Source organism: Lontra canadensis, unplaced genomic scaffold (assembly GCF_010015895.1).
Source record: "Lontra canadensis isolate GAN:19392208 unplaced genomic scaffold, GSC_riverotter_1.0 scaffold54, whole genome shotgun sequence".
Taxonomy (NCBI): domain Eukaryota; kingdom Metazoa; phylum Chordata; class Mammalia; order Carnivora; family Mustelidae; genus Lontra; species Lontra canadensis.
Window position 1 is genome coordinate 13,124,466 of NW_022631048.1, and position 16,145 is coordinate 13,140,610.

Genomic DNA, 16,145 nt, shown 5'->3' on the forward strand with positions numbered 1-16,145 from the left:
GCAGCCTCTGGGAGTGCCCAAGAGCTTGTTTTAAGGCCAAGAGCAGCTTCGAATCCTGGAGAGCTAGGGCATTGACTGAGAAGCCCCAAGGCTAGAAACTGTGCCTGGAACTCCACACCGGAGCAAGGAATTGATTTTCTACCTCACAGGAGACAAAAACGCCCAGAACGACAGCAGTGTGGGCCTTCTGCCAGCCTGGATGAGGCAATCTCTTCAGCCTGTGCATGAGCAAACCAAGATGTCGCTGGAGGTACTGATGCACGCCAGCTGGGAATCGTGACCAGAGCGTCACGCTGAGACAGATCCGCAAACGGGGTGCAGCCGGGAGTCTCCGTGCCAGTGCCTGCGACGAGGGCGCCCCCGGACACCATGGCATCCTGTCTGCCGCTCATTCTCAGATAGTTCTGGGGGAAGAAAAAGGAGAGAGAGAACAAACGTGCTCTTTGGGGGATGTGGGTCAAGAGTGCTACTCTTGAACCGCTCAGTTTCCATTTTAAGCTTAATAGGAACAACAGGGGTGTGGAGCAAGAACTGGGAGAAGGGCTGGTCATATGAGGCCACCGACCCCAGTCCCTCGTGTGTCTCCTCAGCCCTGGCAAGGCCCACCGCCGTCTGCATCTCCCGCCCAGCACCAGCTGCTCACGGCAGCTGCAGGAAACAGCAAGCTTTGGCCCCAGCCTCGGCCAGACCAGCTGCTCAGGGAGATTCTAGTCGTGCCCAAGCCTCCTCCTCGGCAGGAGGCCTCACTCAGGCCCTGGTGCCAACTCGGCCTTTGGCAGAAAGCCCCATCTTCTCGCCTCCGCACCAGGAGCTCCTGTCTCTTGTCTACGCTCCCCGCTCACCTGCCAGGGCCGAGCCCTTCCCTCCGAGCCCATCTCCTGGCCACTGCAGGCCCTCACTGAATGACCACCCCCCTCTGTGCTCCCCAGCTTCAGAGCCGGCTCAGGCCTGCGGAAGGCAGCTGGACGCCTGTTTGCTGGGTGCGTCCTTCCCCACCCACATTCACTCTGTACCACCGGGACATCTGGCTTCCGTACTCCCAAATGGCGGCGTAAGAAAGAGAACTTAGAATTGCGACGCGATCGGGGATCTCCACTCCACCTCTTGGAGCTGGGTGACTTTTGCCCATCCCCGGGACCTGTGGGCAGTGGATATGCAGAGTCAGTACGAACTGTACCACCGACTCCTCAGTCTTTGTCCTCCCATCTTGTCTGCCTCCCTGATCCCTCGACACTGTCTCCTGGGAGCTAAGGTCAGATCCATCCCATGTGTGGTTCCCAAACCTGCTGCCCCTCTCCTCCACTGAGTTTGTCTGCGTCCCACAGACCCTGTCTCTTCTTGGCAGCCAGCCAGCTCTTTAAATTTAACACGCCACCTGACACTCGCACCCCGCGCATCTGTGCTGGATTTGCCATAAGGCAGCCACAGCAGGTGTTTAAGGCCATTGAGAAGAAATAAACCTCGGGACAAGGAATGTGATACCACAAAAATGCACCAAAGCTCATCCCGCTGTGCTCCATTCTCTGTGAGTTGCATGGGGGAGGCGCACCTCAGGGATGGGACCCGGAGGTCTCCGCTCAGTGCTCCCCATCATCTCCAGGGCTGGTCCTCCCCAGCAGCCTTGGGCCGTCTAACATCAACGCCGACTCCTCTTGCCTCCCCCGACATCGGGTTTTTAAATCTTGAAGCTTCTCTTGCCCCAAAGGCCTCACATGCTCCCTCCCTCGGCACCAGCCACATCCAGTCCCTGCTCCCTTGGGGCTACAACACAGCTGTCGCCGCTAACGGACCCCGCCATGCTGTCCCGTGCCCGCGGTCACCTCCTCCAACTACAGAGCAGACACATGTCACTCGGCCGCTCACACAGCTCTGCCCCCACCCCCTGCCTAGAGGTCAAGGCCCTCCCGCGGCGGTGTTCCCCGCCCCCTCCGCGCAGACCCTGGGCTCCAGCCAAACCAGACTTCCTGCCGTCTGGGAACAGGTGCTCCGTCCGCCCGAGATCACCACCCCCACCCCCACCTGCCGGGATCCGTCCCCGTCCACCAAACGGCAGGGGACAGCTGGCCGTCTGACGGACACGGCTCAGATTCTCTGCTCCACAGGGTGTAGCCAAATGTCACCGAGAAAAACCCTGAGGCATGACGTCATCACAAGTTTAAACACGAACTGTAAAGGGTCTGAGAAACACGTGATCACCAAATACACGCAAGGGGCGAGACCCCGGCTCCGAACCCAAGCCCAAGATGCTACCCGCCCGGCAGAGCCGGGCTGCCCCGCGAGAGCAGAGGGGCGGCGGGTCGTTCCGAGCTGCGCCCGGCCGCGGGGACACCCTTCGCGGAGGCCGAACGGGCTGCGGCGCCGGGAGGGTCCCACGTCCTCCCCGGCCCCGACGCTTTTCCGCCCCGCCCGCCCGCGCCCACACGGCGGCGGACGGAAGATGCGCACCCCTCCCCTCCCGCCCGCAGCGATAACGTCACCGCGCCCACGTGACGCGCAACGCCCGCCGCTCCCGGGCCGTTGCCCAGCAACGCTACCGGGTCAGCTTTGTTCTGAGCGCGGACGACCCCGGCCTCCTCCCTCCATTAATGACTCTCCCTCTAGAGGTCGCCACAGTTGTAACGGCTGTTCCTACAAGGACCGCAGTTATCTCGACGGGTCTGGCACCCGGGAGACACGCGACCGCAAACCGGACGCACACCGTCTCCGCCCCTAGCCCTCCCGCGCCCTCCCCATTCTTGGACGTTCTCCCCCTCCCGGGACTCTCTCCGCTTCCCAGGGCGCCGCGCGCCGTGACGTCACTGTCCTGCGCCCCACCGCCGCCGCGGCGCCTGGCGCTTCCGGCCGCGAGGGCGTGTCGGCGGGGCGGGTGTCGTCAGGGGCACGCGCCGGAAGCTGGCGCGAACCGGACGGAAGTGGCGGGGCGGAGCGCGGGGCGATGGGGGGCGGCGGCGGCCGGCGATGAGCGGCGGGAGCGCGTGAGCGGCCGGCGGGCGAGGCTGGGGGCCCCGGAGAGCGAGCCACAGGGCGGAGGGCGGGCGCGAGCGCGGCGGGCGGCGGCGGCGGCCGAAGCGCGGCGGCGGCGGCGGCCGAGAAGATGGCGGACGGCGACAGTGGCAGCGAACGCGGCGGCGGCGGCGGGCCCGGCGGCTTCCAGCCCGCGGCGCGCGGCGGCGAGCAGGAGACGCAGGAGCTGGCCTCGAAGCGGCTGGACATCCAGAACAAGCGCTTCTACCTGGACGTGAAGCAGAACGCCAAGGGCCGCTTCCTGAAGATCGCCGAGGTGGGCGCGGGGGGCTCCAAGAGCCGCCTGACGCTGTCCATGGCGGTGGCCGCCGAGTTCCGCGACTACCTGGGCGACTTCATCGAGCACTACGCGCAGCTGGGCCCCAGCAGCCCGGAGCAGGTGGCGGCGGCGGCGGCGGGCGCCGAGGAGGGCGGCGGGCCGCGGCGCGCGCTCAAGAGCGAGTTCCTGGTGCGCGAGAACCGCAAGTACTACCTGGACCTCAAGGAGAACCAGCGCGGCCGCTTCCTGCGCATCCGCCAGACGGTCAACCGCGGCGGCGGCGGCCCTGGGCCCGGCGGCCTGCAGAGCGGCCAGACCATCGCGCTGCCCGCGCAGGGCCTCATCGAGTTCCGGGACGCGCTGGCGAAGCTCATCGACGACTACGGCGGCGACGACGACGAGCTGGCGGGCGGCCCGGGCGGCGGCGCGGGGGGCGCGGGCGGCGGCCTGTACGGCGAGCTCCCGGAAGGCACGTCCATCACCGTGGACTCCAAGCGCTTCTTCTTCGACGTGGGCTGCAACAAGTACGGCGTGTTCCTGCGCGTGAGCGAGGTGAAGCCGTCCTACCGCAACGCCATCACCGTCCCCTTCAAGGCCTGGGGCAAGTTCGGGGGCGCCTTTTGCCGGTACGCGGACGAGATGAAGGAGATCCAGGAGCGGCAGAGGGATAAGCTGTACGAGAGGCGCGGCGGCGACGAGTCGGAGGGCGAGGAGGTGGACGAGGACTGAGGCCGCCGCTTCCCCGATGCCCCCCCCCCGTCCCGTCCCCCCACCGTCCCCTTGGCTGGAGAGCCCCCTTCCTGCTCTTCCCCAGGGGGCTAGTGGAAGCGGGGCGAGGGGGCCCCGTCGGAAGCTCACAAAGTTCAAAAACAGAACAATTCATTGCGAGAAATAACCACAAGAGAACCGTCGCGGACAATTCAAGGAAAGCAGCAAAGTTCCGAGGAACTGACACCGACCAGCCTGCAGAGCGGAGGCAGACGGCCTGAGCGAAGGCTTCTCCGTTTCCGTCGTTTCCAGCCGGGGCTCGTGACCCGGTCAGGGCAGCCCTGCAGGGGCGCAGATCCCCTCGTGCCCCGGGCCAGGGAACGCTCGGGTTCCCCAGACCCATCCGTGACAGCTGCATTTGTGTTCTACCCGGGGGTCCTGGCCTGTTGAGCTCTCCTGACCTCAGTGCTGTGGGGTGGGTCTCCACCTCCATTGAGATCAGCATGCATATCTAGGTCTTCGTGGAATTCTTGAGAAGAGAGAGGCCTTGGTTTCTGCCCTGTTCTGAGGGTGCAGGTTTTGTGAAAAGGAGTGCGACTTACAATAATCATGGAGAGGGCAGAATGAGAATTCAGGAACCCACCAGGGAATATAGAAAGAAACTGGGTCCATTTTGTCTAAAATGGTTTTGCGTGGAACCTGGACCAGTGTCCTTGTCTCTTTGTGGCTTTGTTTTCCTGGATGCCAAGGGATTCAGATGTCAGTTCTTCAACTGGAATCTGTTACTAAAGGATTTTAGAAGTTGGCCAAGGTTTTTTTTTCAGAGATAAGGGTCGTTTTACATTGGGGGTTGCTGAGGTGGGCACGGGAAGAAATGTGACATCAAGCACAAGGACTGTCATGAGTGGCTTAGTTGCTGCTCACTGAAGTCCTTCCCCTGGTTTCCAGGCACGGAGGTCCTCACCATGAGATGGCTTAGGGGTGAATGAGAGCCAGATCCCTGTGGCTCTTTAACCTGAGCCACTGAATTACGGCTAATTCAGCTGTTTGGGCCACTGGTTGACTGGATTTTCAACCGTAAAACTTGAAGATAACCTACAAAAGGAACAGTGTGGCTGCAAGCCTCAGCTTTAATGGAATATACGTCCTCACAGAAAAGTTGGATATAACCAAAACTGAAGTCTTCACCTACCTTCAGTTCCGTCTGTGGATTTGTTGAAATACTAAAGATCCTCAGGTCCAGAATTCCAGCATCATTTTTTTCTTTTTAAAGTAAATTTTTAAGAACTCGATCCATTGTTTCAGTACCTCCCGGTCAAAGTTGGCAAATGATGGGTGAGTGATTGGAGCAGTGTGCCCTTTAGAAGCTGAAATCCATCGGGGTGGAGATGAAGGGAACGTGCAATGCTGACCGTGTCCCGGAAGCATTTTTCTACCATCTTGAAATTTCAACAGACTGGCCTTCACCAGTTTATCCAGCTGTTTTTCTCAAGAATAAAAGTTGGGGTTTTCAAGGATCGCCTCTTCTATATTTTAAATGGATTTTCAGTAGAAATGATTTTTACTAATCAAGTACATCCCTCCCCATCACCAAGGTATTCCTAGAAGTGGCACAGACCTAGGCGACTTGGAATTGAACGGGAGCTAACGTTCTTTCCCAAGTTTGTAGCTGTTCTTTGGGTAACACCTTCTCAACCAGGAGGCAAGTAACCCCACCTCCACAATCTTAGTATTTTTCTTTTTTAACTGCATGCCTGCCCTTTATCTGAGCTGCCATTTAATTTATTGCATACCCTTTATTATATGAGTTTGGTATTATTCAATCTATACAATCTTTTTGTATTTATTGGGAAATAAGTAATCTACAAAAAGGTCATCTTCATGCATCGTGGCCGAGAGGGAGGGAAAGAACTGTACATAAAATTAGGCTTTTTTAAAAAAATTAGACTGATTCAGAATACTGTTGATCTTAGGTTTTTAAAAAAAAAAAAAAAAAAAAGTGGAAGAGCCACAAACTTTGGTGCCCTTTTCAGACTATTTCTCTACTCTCATCCTCCACAGTAGACTTTTTAAACGGATTTTTTTTAAAGCTTTTCCTTTTTTTAAAAAAACTTTCTCCGTCGCAAAGAATGTTTCCTAAATTGTATGGGAGCAATAGTATTTTTGATGTTTTAAGGACATCCGTATATACTCGTACTGTATTTTGTACCACAAGGCAGCTGTTTTCAATAATGTCCTGCTGTATTGACCTGTGTGTTTTGAGTGTTGATTTCTTTGCTGCGGAGAACAGATCCCTAAGCCGTTTTAGGAAGGGCGTGCCGCGAAGCCGGCGTTCGATCCCGAGAAGCTGTTGCGGTTTCCAGCCGGGAGGCAGCAGGGAGAAACCAGGTTGCAGCCCTCCGCTCGCTGCTGTGACTGGGTCATTCTCACACCGTGTACAGTTCCCGTTCAGACCGACTTGTTTTGCTTCGGTGGTGGCTCCGTTGCGCAGTGGCAGCGAGCCTGGTCGATTTTGCTAAGGTGCGGTACCTCCCCTTTGCAAGGGGCTGGCGCATTTTTCCTTTTCTTTTTGTTTGGCTGAATTGCAGCAACTGGCCTTGCCCTTCTGGTCCGTAGAAGTGACAGGGTCTTCACAGTCCTTCACCAGTGGCTCCTAAGCTATAATTAGCTGAATAGAAAGAATGTGGAAGTGGTCTGAGGCGTATAGAGCATATGCCAAGAACACTACCATATATGGCATCAGCTTTGGTTACCAGAGAAATTTTCTTAGTCATTAGACCATGTAACAGTAACATATCATATGTAAATCTTTAGATACCAATTTGAGAATCCTCCAAAAAAAGGAGCAAAGAATGCATAAGCTATGTGTTGGAAAAAGTAATTTATATTAAAATTTTGACCTGCCTATGTAAGATTAAGTGGTAAACGTCACAGTGGTGGGTTTGTAAGTCTTAACCGATCTCTGAGGTTCGTTTGTCCTGCAGGGGTGGCTCCCGGCCTCTCTCCTCACTGCAGGGAGATGACAGAAGGGTGTGGGTCGGTTGTAGCGTTTCGCTGACCCTCACTGCACGCACTGTTCTGGGGCAGTAGAAGTCCGCGGGTCAGAGAGACTGCTCTTTTTGATGTGTGGCCGGTCACCGAGGCCGGATTTCAGAACTCGTTCAGAAGCAGCGCTTAGCAAAGGAAATCTGTTCATTCCGGTTAGAAAATGGCATTACAGACTCTGGGAAACAACCAGATTTTTGTCATTCTGGTTTTCATCCTCTACTACGAACAGTGATGTAGAGCTCGTCCTTCCACCTTGGCAAACCTCCCAGCTGATCACATGTTCAAAACAGTCCGGTTTCTAAGAAGCGGGAACGAGGATCCCTTCTGCGGCTGTGGGCAGAACGCTTCTCAAGCCGGTGCCGTGTCGGGCCCGAGCGGTCCAGTCGCAGGAACGGTCGAATCAAAAGAGTGAAACTCCGTGGCGAGATCCCGCCGTCGCCTCGTGGTTTATGGTCCCCACTCTGGTTTGAGTAGCGGGGCGGTCCTGGTCCGCGGAGAAAGCCTTCAGCGCATATGCTGCACGGAGCGCCACGGGACTCTCCATGGCACCCAGAACTCACAGTGGACGCCCAACGGGAAGCGCAGACACCCTGAGCTGCCGTGGGAGGCGTGGAGTCGGTCAGGAGGGCTGTGGCCGTGACACACACACGGCTGCTTGTCAGGTCACTTTACACAACGGTTTGCCGCCTGCCTGCCGGGGGAGGGGCTGGGGGTGCTGCAGGGGGTGCGGGCGGCCCGGCCCCTCCCTCGCCTGGCAGTCAATTGCAGGTCTTTCAAAGAGACGCAAGCTTCACTTTTCTCAAAACAAAACAGTTGTCCTGTCTTATCTGATGCAGGGTCGTGGGCAGAAGAGGCCGGTTATAGTGCCCTCATATTGAGTGGTCTGAAAACGGCTGCACACTTCAGGCTAGTTGTTGAGGATGCTTTGTTCCGTGTGACCTTGACCAGCCCTCGGTGGGCGGGGGGCGGTAGCGTGACCCGCACAAGGTGTCATGAGGCGGAGCTATCGCTGGGCGTCCGCCTTGCTCTGGAGGCGGGCGGCCTTGGGGGAAGCTTGAGTGTGTCAGCCACGCACAGAATTCTTCACTGTAAATTTTGTTTTCATTTTAACCCACTTTGCGGTACTTTGACCAATGCACAACTGATCTCTCAGTAGATATTCATTTGCAAATAGCGTGGCCTTGATCAGTGAGAGGGAAGGAGGGAAGTGACCTCCGGTGGGGGTGCGAAGGGGGCTCAGAAGGGGGCTCACCGAGAGGCCTTGCTCGGGCCACTCTTGGCGTTGGATGCGCGCGTGGTCCGGCTCCTTCCCGCCTGGGGAACGTTCCTGGTTCCTGGTTCGACCCTGGAGTTTCAATTCAATTGAGTTGTCTTCTATTTTTAGGAAGGATCAGAATTGCTCTGATAAGTAACAAAGTTGACTGCTTTGGTGTCCAATCTCAGGTTTTAGAATAGGGAGAGTGGTGTAAAGTCCCACTGTTGACTCTGAAAACAGTTTTAATGTAGTACACCCTAAAAGTCACATGCATGAGGCCTGTTCAGAGAGCAGAGCCTCCCGCCGTTTTGCTCCTTTTCTACTTTGTACTTCACTTGAGAAAGTGTCGAGTGATCTTACATTGTATATTTCCATTGGAACCCCGACATATTTCTCAAAGATAAAGCACTTTTTGATAATGAAATTCATGGGATCTTCATGTGATGTAGAACATGGTTTCTCAGGCTCCCTTAGATAATCTTACGGATATTGTTCTGTGTAAGAAGAGTGAGTCTTTGCTAGTGTTAGGAAGTTTGTATTACTGATCCAGAAGCATTCTGCTAGCTTCCAGTCGCTGGGAGAGTAAACAATGCTGCATTCACAATTTAATAAGTTACTTTCCCTTAAGCCTTAAGGTAACTTTTTTTTCCCTGCCAACAACAGCACTGAAGTTAGAGTAAGTGAACGAGATGATCAGTTTTCAGGGTTGGTTTTAGAGTACTGTAAATCCACGAGCTGTCTTCCGAAACATACGCTGTCCCCCTTGAGTAACCTGGATAATGGGCACATGGGCAGCCTGGGGGATAGGTTGTAAACAAGAAAAAAGAAGGAAAACCACATTTACTTTAAGAAAAATACACAAAATTAAAAAGTGCGCGTCGGCGCCCCGTTTTCGAAATTGCAGATAGAGGGCGGAAATGCAAACTAGAACTTCACTTGCCCAGTTTCTAAATCTAGGAAAGCAAAGTCATTGATTTTCAAATCCTACCCCACCCCCCGGCAAAGTTTCCAGAGCTCACTGGGGGACAGCGAGTTCCTTTATCCCAGTTCCCGAGGTAAAGTCACTGTTCCCGGCCCTTGGTCTTAAAATGAAGTTTCTTTACTGATGGCTTCAGCAGACCGTTCTTTCAATAAATGTCCAGTTGTCAGGATGAAAATCTGATTGGGAAAGTGAAAACATGGTAAAGGCGTATCGCGAAGACTGAGCACTCTGGCACGTTCTGGGTGATGCCCCTTCCCTTTGACCCAAGTCAGACTTCGATGAATGTATTCTGTGTTCCCTGAGGAAATAGGGACTGTGCCGTCAGCGTGACCACCCTTGTTCACCATCTCCCTTGTGTTGCAATTCTGGCTCCTGCCTCTCGAGTCAGATGTGCGGGTGGGACTGGCCAGGCCGCGCTCAAACGGCGCAGCTGCTGCGTGGGTCGTCCCCTGCTCCGCAGGCCCCTCGTCGTGGGGGGACGGAGCTTCGTTTGAAGCCAAGAGGGGGTTCTCCCCCGTGGGGGGTTCCAGCAGACGGTCTGATGAGGGGGCCTGGCTGTACTTTGGCGAGCTTGAGGTCGGGAGTCCAGGAGCAGATCTCGGGGGCCCTGTGTGTGAGGTCTGCGGACCCCGACAAGGGAGGGTCCACTGTGTCCGTCGGGGGTGACCTGGGGGCAAGCGGGAGAGCCCCTTCATGCCGCCTGTGCACGAGCGTGTCTGTCTGTCCTGCCTCCGGGAGGTCCAGCGGCAGATTGCATCCCCGGTCTTGGCGTCGGGAGATCTGGCTGTTCAGGACGGCCTGGCTGGAAGCAATGGCAGTGGGATATTCCTTCTCTTTTTAAATTCCCTTTTCAGGGACACAGCTGCAGGGAGAGGCCCCAGAACACTGCAGGACCAGACTCTCACGAGCCACGTGTGTCGTAGGCGTCGGGGGGTTTCGCTGTTCATTGCTGGGACGCGAGGCCTAGACCCGCAGGGCACCCCGCGCACCAAGGCTTTCCGGCCCGGGGGGGCTCACGGGGGCTGCGCAGGCCTGAGCACGGGGGGCGCTTCTCGAGCCTCGCCCCACCGGCTGCGGTAGCAGGAGGCTGTTCCCGGGGTCTTCCGCAGCGACCCTCGGTGCCGCGGGGATCTCCGAGACCGCCGGTGTCGTTGAACGGCTGGTGGGGATTGATTCTTCCTTTTGCTCCTTCATGCGAATGTTTCCCCGGGATCATTCCTGAGTCCGTCTGTCCCCTGCTCTGTTCCCAGAGGCGCAGCCCCCGGCCTCCTCCGCTAGACGGTTCACTCGGAAGTCGGGGCTGGGGTCCTGCCCGCAGGGACTCTGCAGAAGTCGTTCAGAATGATGTAAAACCAAATCTTGATGGCAGGAGACCGAGCTTCCTGATCTAGACAGACAACTAGGTACTTAAAAAGGGGTCTGGGGGCGTCTTCAGTCTCTGTAAATACCCACATGCTTGTGCGTCGTAAACCAAGTGTGTGTTCCCGTGTGTGAATTTATAGAACTGATTTCTGCTTCAAGAGAAGCTGCACCTTTAATTTTGTAAGGCCCCTTCCACCCGTGACCCTATAAATACTTGTAAATAGAACATTGAAATTTGTAGCGATAGGATCAACTTGGGAATATCTGCTGAGAGACCAAAAAGTTCATTTTTTTAAGTACCTTGGTTAAAGAGTAAAGATTATTCCTCTTATTTTTTAAAAGAAGAATGCACTTTAACAGCTGCATGGGCAGTTCAGAGCCCGTGAGGTGCAGTGCCGTTCAGAAATCACACTTCCTGGAAACCGTTCAGAAGCAGAGTGTAGACGGGCTGTTGCGCTCACGGCCTGGAGGCGGAAGCTCGGGCGCCTGCCGGTGTGGACGCCAGCGAGGCTGCCATGTGGGCACGGCCGGAAGCTTCCGACGGGCCTGTGACCGGCGGGTCCCGTGCTGACCACTAACTAGCACAACTGACAGAAACACAGACAAGAGCTGAAGAGCCCTTACTGCTGGTGTGCACTCCTCACCATAGCGGATTCCGCAAATGGAGTTTTACAGTCTATATTTAAAAATTGTATGTTTGTAACAAATAAAGTATGCGGAAAAGTGAATGGCCACCGTGTGCTGGTGTCTCTGATTTCAGGAGCCGGGTGGGGACGGGGAGGGAAGGACCACTCGGCATGCCGGCCTCCAGAGTGGGTCTGGGACGGGGCGAGTCCCGTCTGGCGGAGCCATCTCAGCCCCCGGGGGGAAGACAGGGGTAGTAGCCGGCAAGCCCCAGGACCCTTTGCGCGTTCAGAAGCATCTGGAGGAAGTTGGGGCTGCACGTTCGTCTCCTGCTGCGGTCCAGGGCCAGACAGGCCCCATGGCGTTTTTGTTCCTGGCCCCTGGCTGTCAGGCCCCGTCATTCCCAGTGGTGGCGAGAACCTGCTCCCCAGGGTCCCCCCTCCACCATCACAGCTGATCGCCCAGGGAGCGGGTCGGGCACGTCCACCCAGGTCCCAAGCCACGGCTCCTCGGGAGGGCTTGCAGGGGCGGCCCTCCCCAGGGAGGCCGGGGCTCCTGCTCGCTCCCCAAGTGGGTCCTGGGACGCTGCACCCCCAGGGCGAACTACCAGGGGCAGGGGCAGGGACGGGACCGCACTGTGACCTGCTGGGAGCTCCGAGCCCACAGGGACTGCAGGGTTGCTTTTCTGGCCCGCGGGCCTTTTGGGTACCATGAGCTAGCTTGTCCCTGGCTCTGTCACACACTAGCAGTGTGGCTCAGGGCAAGTATCTAACACGAAAAACCTTGGGGTCCCCTGCTGGTCTGGTGTCGGGAGAAGCCACCTGGTGGCCGCTGCTGGAATCTGTACGGCACTGAGTTTGCTCGGTCACTCGTTGGAGCCCCTACGTGCAGGCGTAGCAGAACACGAGGTCCGGGGCACAGTGGGAACAGGCAGGGGCTTTGGGGAGAACCAGACGAGGGGAGGAGGGAGCCGAGTCCCGCGCTGGGTCCCTGGAGGCCAGGACTGGCTGCACCAGCGCATCTCCCTCCTTAGGGACCATCTGTGCGAGATCTCAGATCCCCAGACGACCCTCTGCAGACCCCCAGTGGGGGCCGGGGGCCCAGAGTGGGCAGCAGAGGCGGGAAGCAGCGGGGACCCAGGGAGGTGCTCCAGCGGTGGGGGGGCGCTCCACGCGATGCGAGAGGTGCCTCTGCTACCCGCCCACGCTCCACCCCCAATCGAGTCGGGGACTGAGGGACTCCCCCGGGGTCCGACAGACCCAGTCTTAGCAGCTGGGAAGCAGACATCAGCCCAAGCCAGCAAGATGAGGCCCGGCCTTCACGCCTTGCAGGAAACACCGCCGCTGAAGCTAGAAGGTGCTCCCCACGCGGGAGGGGACTTCTCTCTGACCTCCGCAGCACTCTGTGCAGACCTCTGGGGCCCCAGTTCAGGCGTCCCAGCTCCTCAGTGGCGGGGAGTGGGCACACTTGTAAGCCAGGGCTCCGCTTCCATGCTGGGAGCCCCGGGTGCCCCACAAAGGTCTGCGGGACCTCCTAGGGCCCCAGGAAAAGCAGCCGACTAGGAACCGTGGATCCCACTCATCAATGTCCTCAGGGTGTGGTGTTGGAGAACAAAATCAGAACAGTCCCCAGAGCTAAAACCATTCTGAGGGGCTCCTCTGTATCAGTGACCCAGAAGGAAAAGGCTAGGCTTGTATCCGGGTGAGCCCAGCTCAACCGAAAGCACCCCCAGCTCGCTCTAGACCTTATAATCATGGTTTCCCTCCCAGAACACAAATGGTTCCAAAGTCCCATTGCAGGAGTGGATTGGAGCCAGACAGGCAGTTCACATGAAGCCAGTGGGAAGTGCAAGTGAACCCGACAATGACCCCTTCTTAGTTATATTTTCTCCCATCCTAGGTGTCAAGCCAGGAGACCGCCAAGGGAGTAAGTAAGAAGGGGCAGTGGTCAGTTACTCGAGTGCACAACGGGCTTCCCAGGGCTGGGCCACAGGCCAGAAGCTGGGGGCGTGCACGGAAGCCGTGGGTCGCGGCCTGACCCAGACTCAGCCTCCCTCCGGCTTCCGCAACTTCTCCCTCCCAAGGCTCTGCCAGGAAGCCCTCCTAGACTGTCCCACCCTCAAAACTGTCCTGTCCTTTGCTCATTTATTCGGCACCCCTCATAACTGGTGGCATCTTTTTGGCAATTAAAATCTCCAAACTTTCTTTTATTATAAACTTTTAAAAAGACTGTATTTATTTCACAGAGAGAGACACTGCGAGAGAGGGAACACAAGCAGGGGCAGTGGGAGAGGGAGAAGCAGGCTTCTCGCCGACTAGGGAGCACAATGCAAGGCTCGATCCCAGGACCCCAGGGTCATGATCCCAGAGTCCTGGGATCAAGCCCTGCGCAGAAGCAGATGCTTAACAACTGACCCAGCCAGGTGCCCCTATTACAAATATAAATGCAGGGGCGCCTGGGTGGCTCAGTGGGTTAAAGCCTCTGCCTTCGGCTCAGGTCATGATCCCAGGGTCCTGGGATCGAGCCCCACATCGGGCTCTCTGCTCAGCGGGGAGCCTGCTTCCCCCTCTCTCTGTCTGGCTCTCTGCCTACTTGTGATCTCTCTATGTCAAATAAATAAATAAATAATGATTGTTCTCTCTTTCTCCAAACCCACTCCTTAAAGGTAACTATTACTGGTAAACCGTTCAGCATGTGTCCTTTTAAAAAATGTTGATAATTTTTTAAAATCTCAGCAGTGGTAAGTGCCTACCACATTTATGTATTTTTTAAAGATTATTTATCTATTTATTTTGAGAGAGAGCGAGAGAGAGAGAGAGAGAGAACTTGCACAAGCAGGGAGGAGGGCAAAGGGAGAGGAAGAAGCAGACTCCCCACTGAGCGGGGCTCGATCCCAGGACCCCGGAATCACGACCTGAGCCGAAGGCAGACGCTTACCCCCACTGAGCCCCCCAGGTGGCCCTGAATGTATTGATACATATTGAAAACATGTCGGAGTAGCTCACCAGGTGAAATGAAGCAGAACCCTCATTAGGTACATTAGTGGCTATTCCTTGTGTTTCACTCTGGGCTACAAAGCCAACTCTGATGTAGGAACTGAATCGAAAAACAACCTATTTTTTTCATGATTTTAGGTTCCTTTGCGTCAAGCACGGGCCTTTCCATCTTCTCTAGTGGCAAAACAAAAACTTTTGAGCCTCTGAGTTGAGAAAAAAGTGTCTTTATTTCGTGAGCTCTGAAGAACGGAGTGATGGTTTGCTGGTTGCGTTTCCGATCAACCTTTGTGTATTTCAGGCAAACAACCTGCACTCATAGTTGAGAGGTTGTGAAATGGAGTGACGCCACCTGTGCTCTGTGTCACGAGAGGATTGTGCAGTTTAGGAACATGAAAATCTGTTCTTTCTTTCTTTTTTTTTAATTGTGGGACCGACAGTGTTTCCCGAGACCGTACCTACGTCTCGCTGCTTCTGACCTTGAAGCTTTGGCTTAGAATTCAGAGAGAGCCTTTATGAATATGCATATCGTGTCCCCAGTAATGCCGAGTTCAGAACATTAAGGCAGCCTCAAGTATAAATAATGCAAAAAGAGCATGTTTGGTTCTCAGGAAGAATGGCAGAAAACAGTGTGCGGGGGGGTGGGCAGGAGAGCTGCTGTCAGCGGTGTGGAATGTTCTAGTGCAGCAGCTGCTGTTTCCTGGCTGTGAAAACCCAGCTGGGGACGTCACTCAGGCAAGTGACTCATCCGGACAGGGTTGGGGGGGGGTCCCATTTGTCTGCTCAGCAGACACCACGCCTTTCCTGGGGGCCACGAGCTCGCTTTGGATACACCTGCTGACGACTTCCAGACCTCTGGCAGCTGAAGGTTTTCTCTTCTGTGCATGGGACTTAGGATAAAACAAATCTGGAGGGGACGCCAGGGCTTTTCACTGTGGGTTTCTACATGCCCCTGCCACTTGCCTTCAAAGCCCACACCTAGAGGGGCCAGCCCTTTGGCTTCCCCGGGAAGCTGCTCTCACCTGCCCTCCAAGGGCCAGGCCTGAACTGGTGGCGAGCAGACATCCTAGAGCAGGACTGGGGCATGGCAGGGCCCTTACCCCACAGCGGTTCCTAGTTGTGTGAGAAGGATCTCCCTCATCACAAGAGAAATGCAACGTTAAACTGACCGAGAAGCTGTTTCTCAGCTCTGGTCAGACAGCAGACTCCGCTGGTAATTCTGTGGGTCCACAAGTTCTCATGCGTTGCTGCGGGAGCGCACAGCCCCCGGGAAGGGTCTGGCAAGATCCAGCACAATGACCTGAGAAGCGGGTCTTTGGCCAAGCAGTCCAAATTCTAGGAATCTACCCCCAAAGACATCCTGGCAACACTGTGGCAAGTACATGACCCCTGAGCCCCTTGGCCACTGCGCTCTTCGCAGTGAGGTCTGACAGGAATTTTTATGGTCCTAACATCTACGTTCGCTACTCACTTTTGGCCAAATGTCCGTTGAACTATTTTAAATATACCGTATTCCTAACCTTTTCTTTTATGGCAAACTGGAGAATATTTTATTTGGAATAATAAAACAATTTCCTTTTTTTTCTTTTTGTCTTTTCACTGACTACAAGTCAAATTCGCAGAGCCTCAGATTGTTGATTGTTTTATTTTTTTTAAAGATTTTATTTATTTGACAGAGATCACAAGTAGGCAGAGGCAGGCAGGGAGAGAGAGGAGGAAGCAGGCTCCCCGCTGAGCAGAGAGCCCGATGTGGGGCTCGATCCCAGGACCCTGGGATCACGACCTGAGCCGAAGGCAGAGGCTTTAACGCACTGAGCCACCCGGGTGCCCCAATTTTTTTTTAAATAAACAGATGTTGGCATTTGATAACAGTTTAACATCTAGCTTTTT

The 16,145-nt window shown here is 55.7% G+C and overlaps 1 protein-coding gene across 1 annotated transcript; it reads left to right on the plus strand.

The window, feature by feature from the left end:
• The first annotated feature begins 2,973 nt into the window (after positions 1-2,973).
• PURB (purine rich element binding protein B) lies at positions 2,974-4,490 on the plus strand. The gene has a single exon (XM_032875040.1). The coding sequence runs from the start codon at positions 3,095-3,097 to the stop codon at positions 4,010-4,012; it is 918 nt and encodes a 305-aa protein (XP_032730931.1). The 5' UTR covers positions 2,974-3,094; the 3' UTR covers positions 4,013-4,490.
• The last annotated feature ends 11,655 nt before the right edge of the window (positions 4,491-16,145 follow it).

Bases quoted from the DNA above. Each gene is read 5' to 3' on its own strand.
- PURB (XM_032875040.1), top strand. From the start codon at position 3,095: ATGGCGGACGGCGACAGTGGCAGCGAACGCGGCGGCGGCGGCGGGCCC.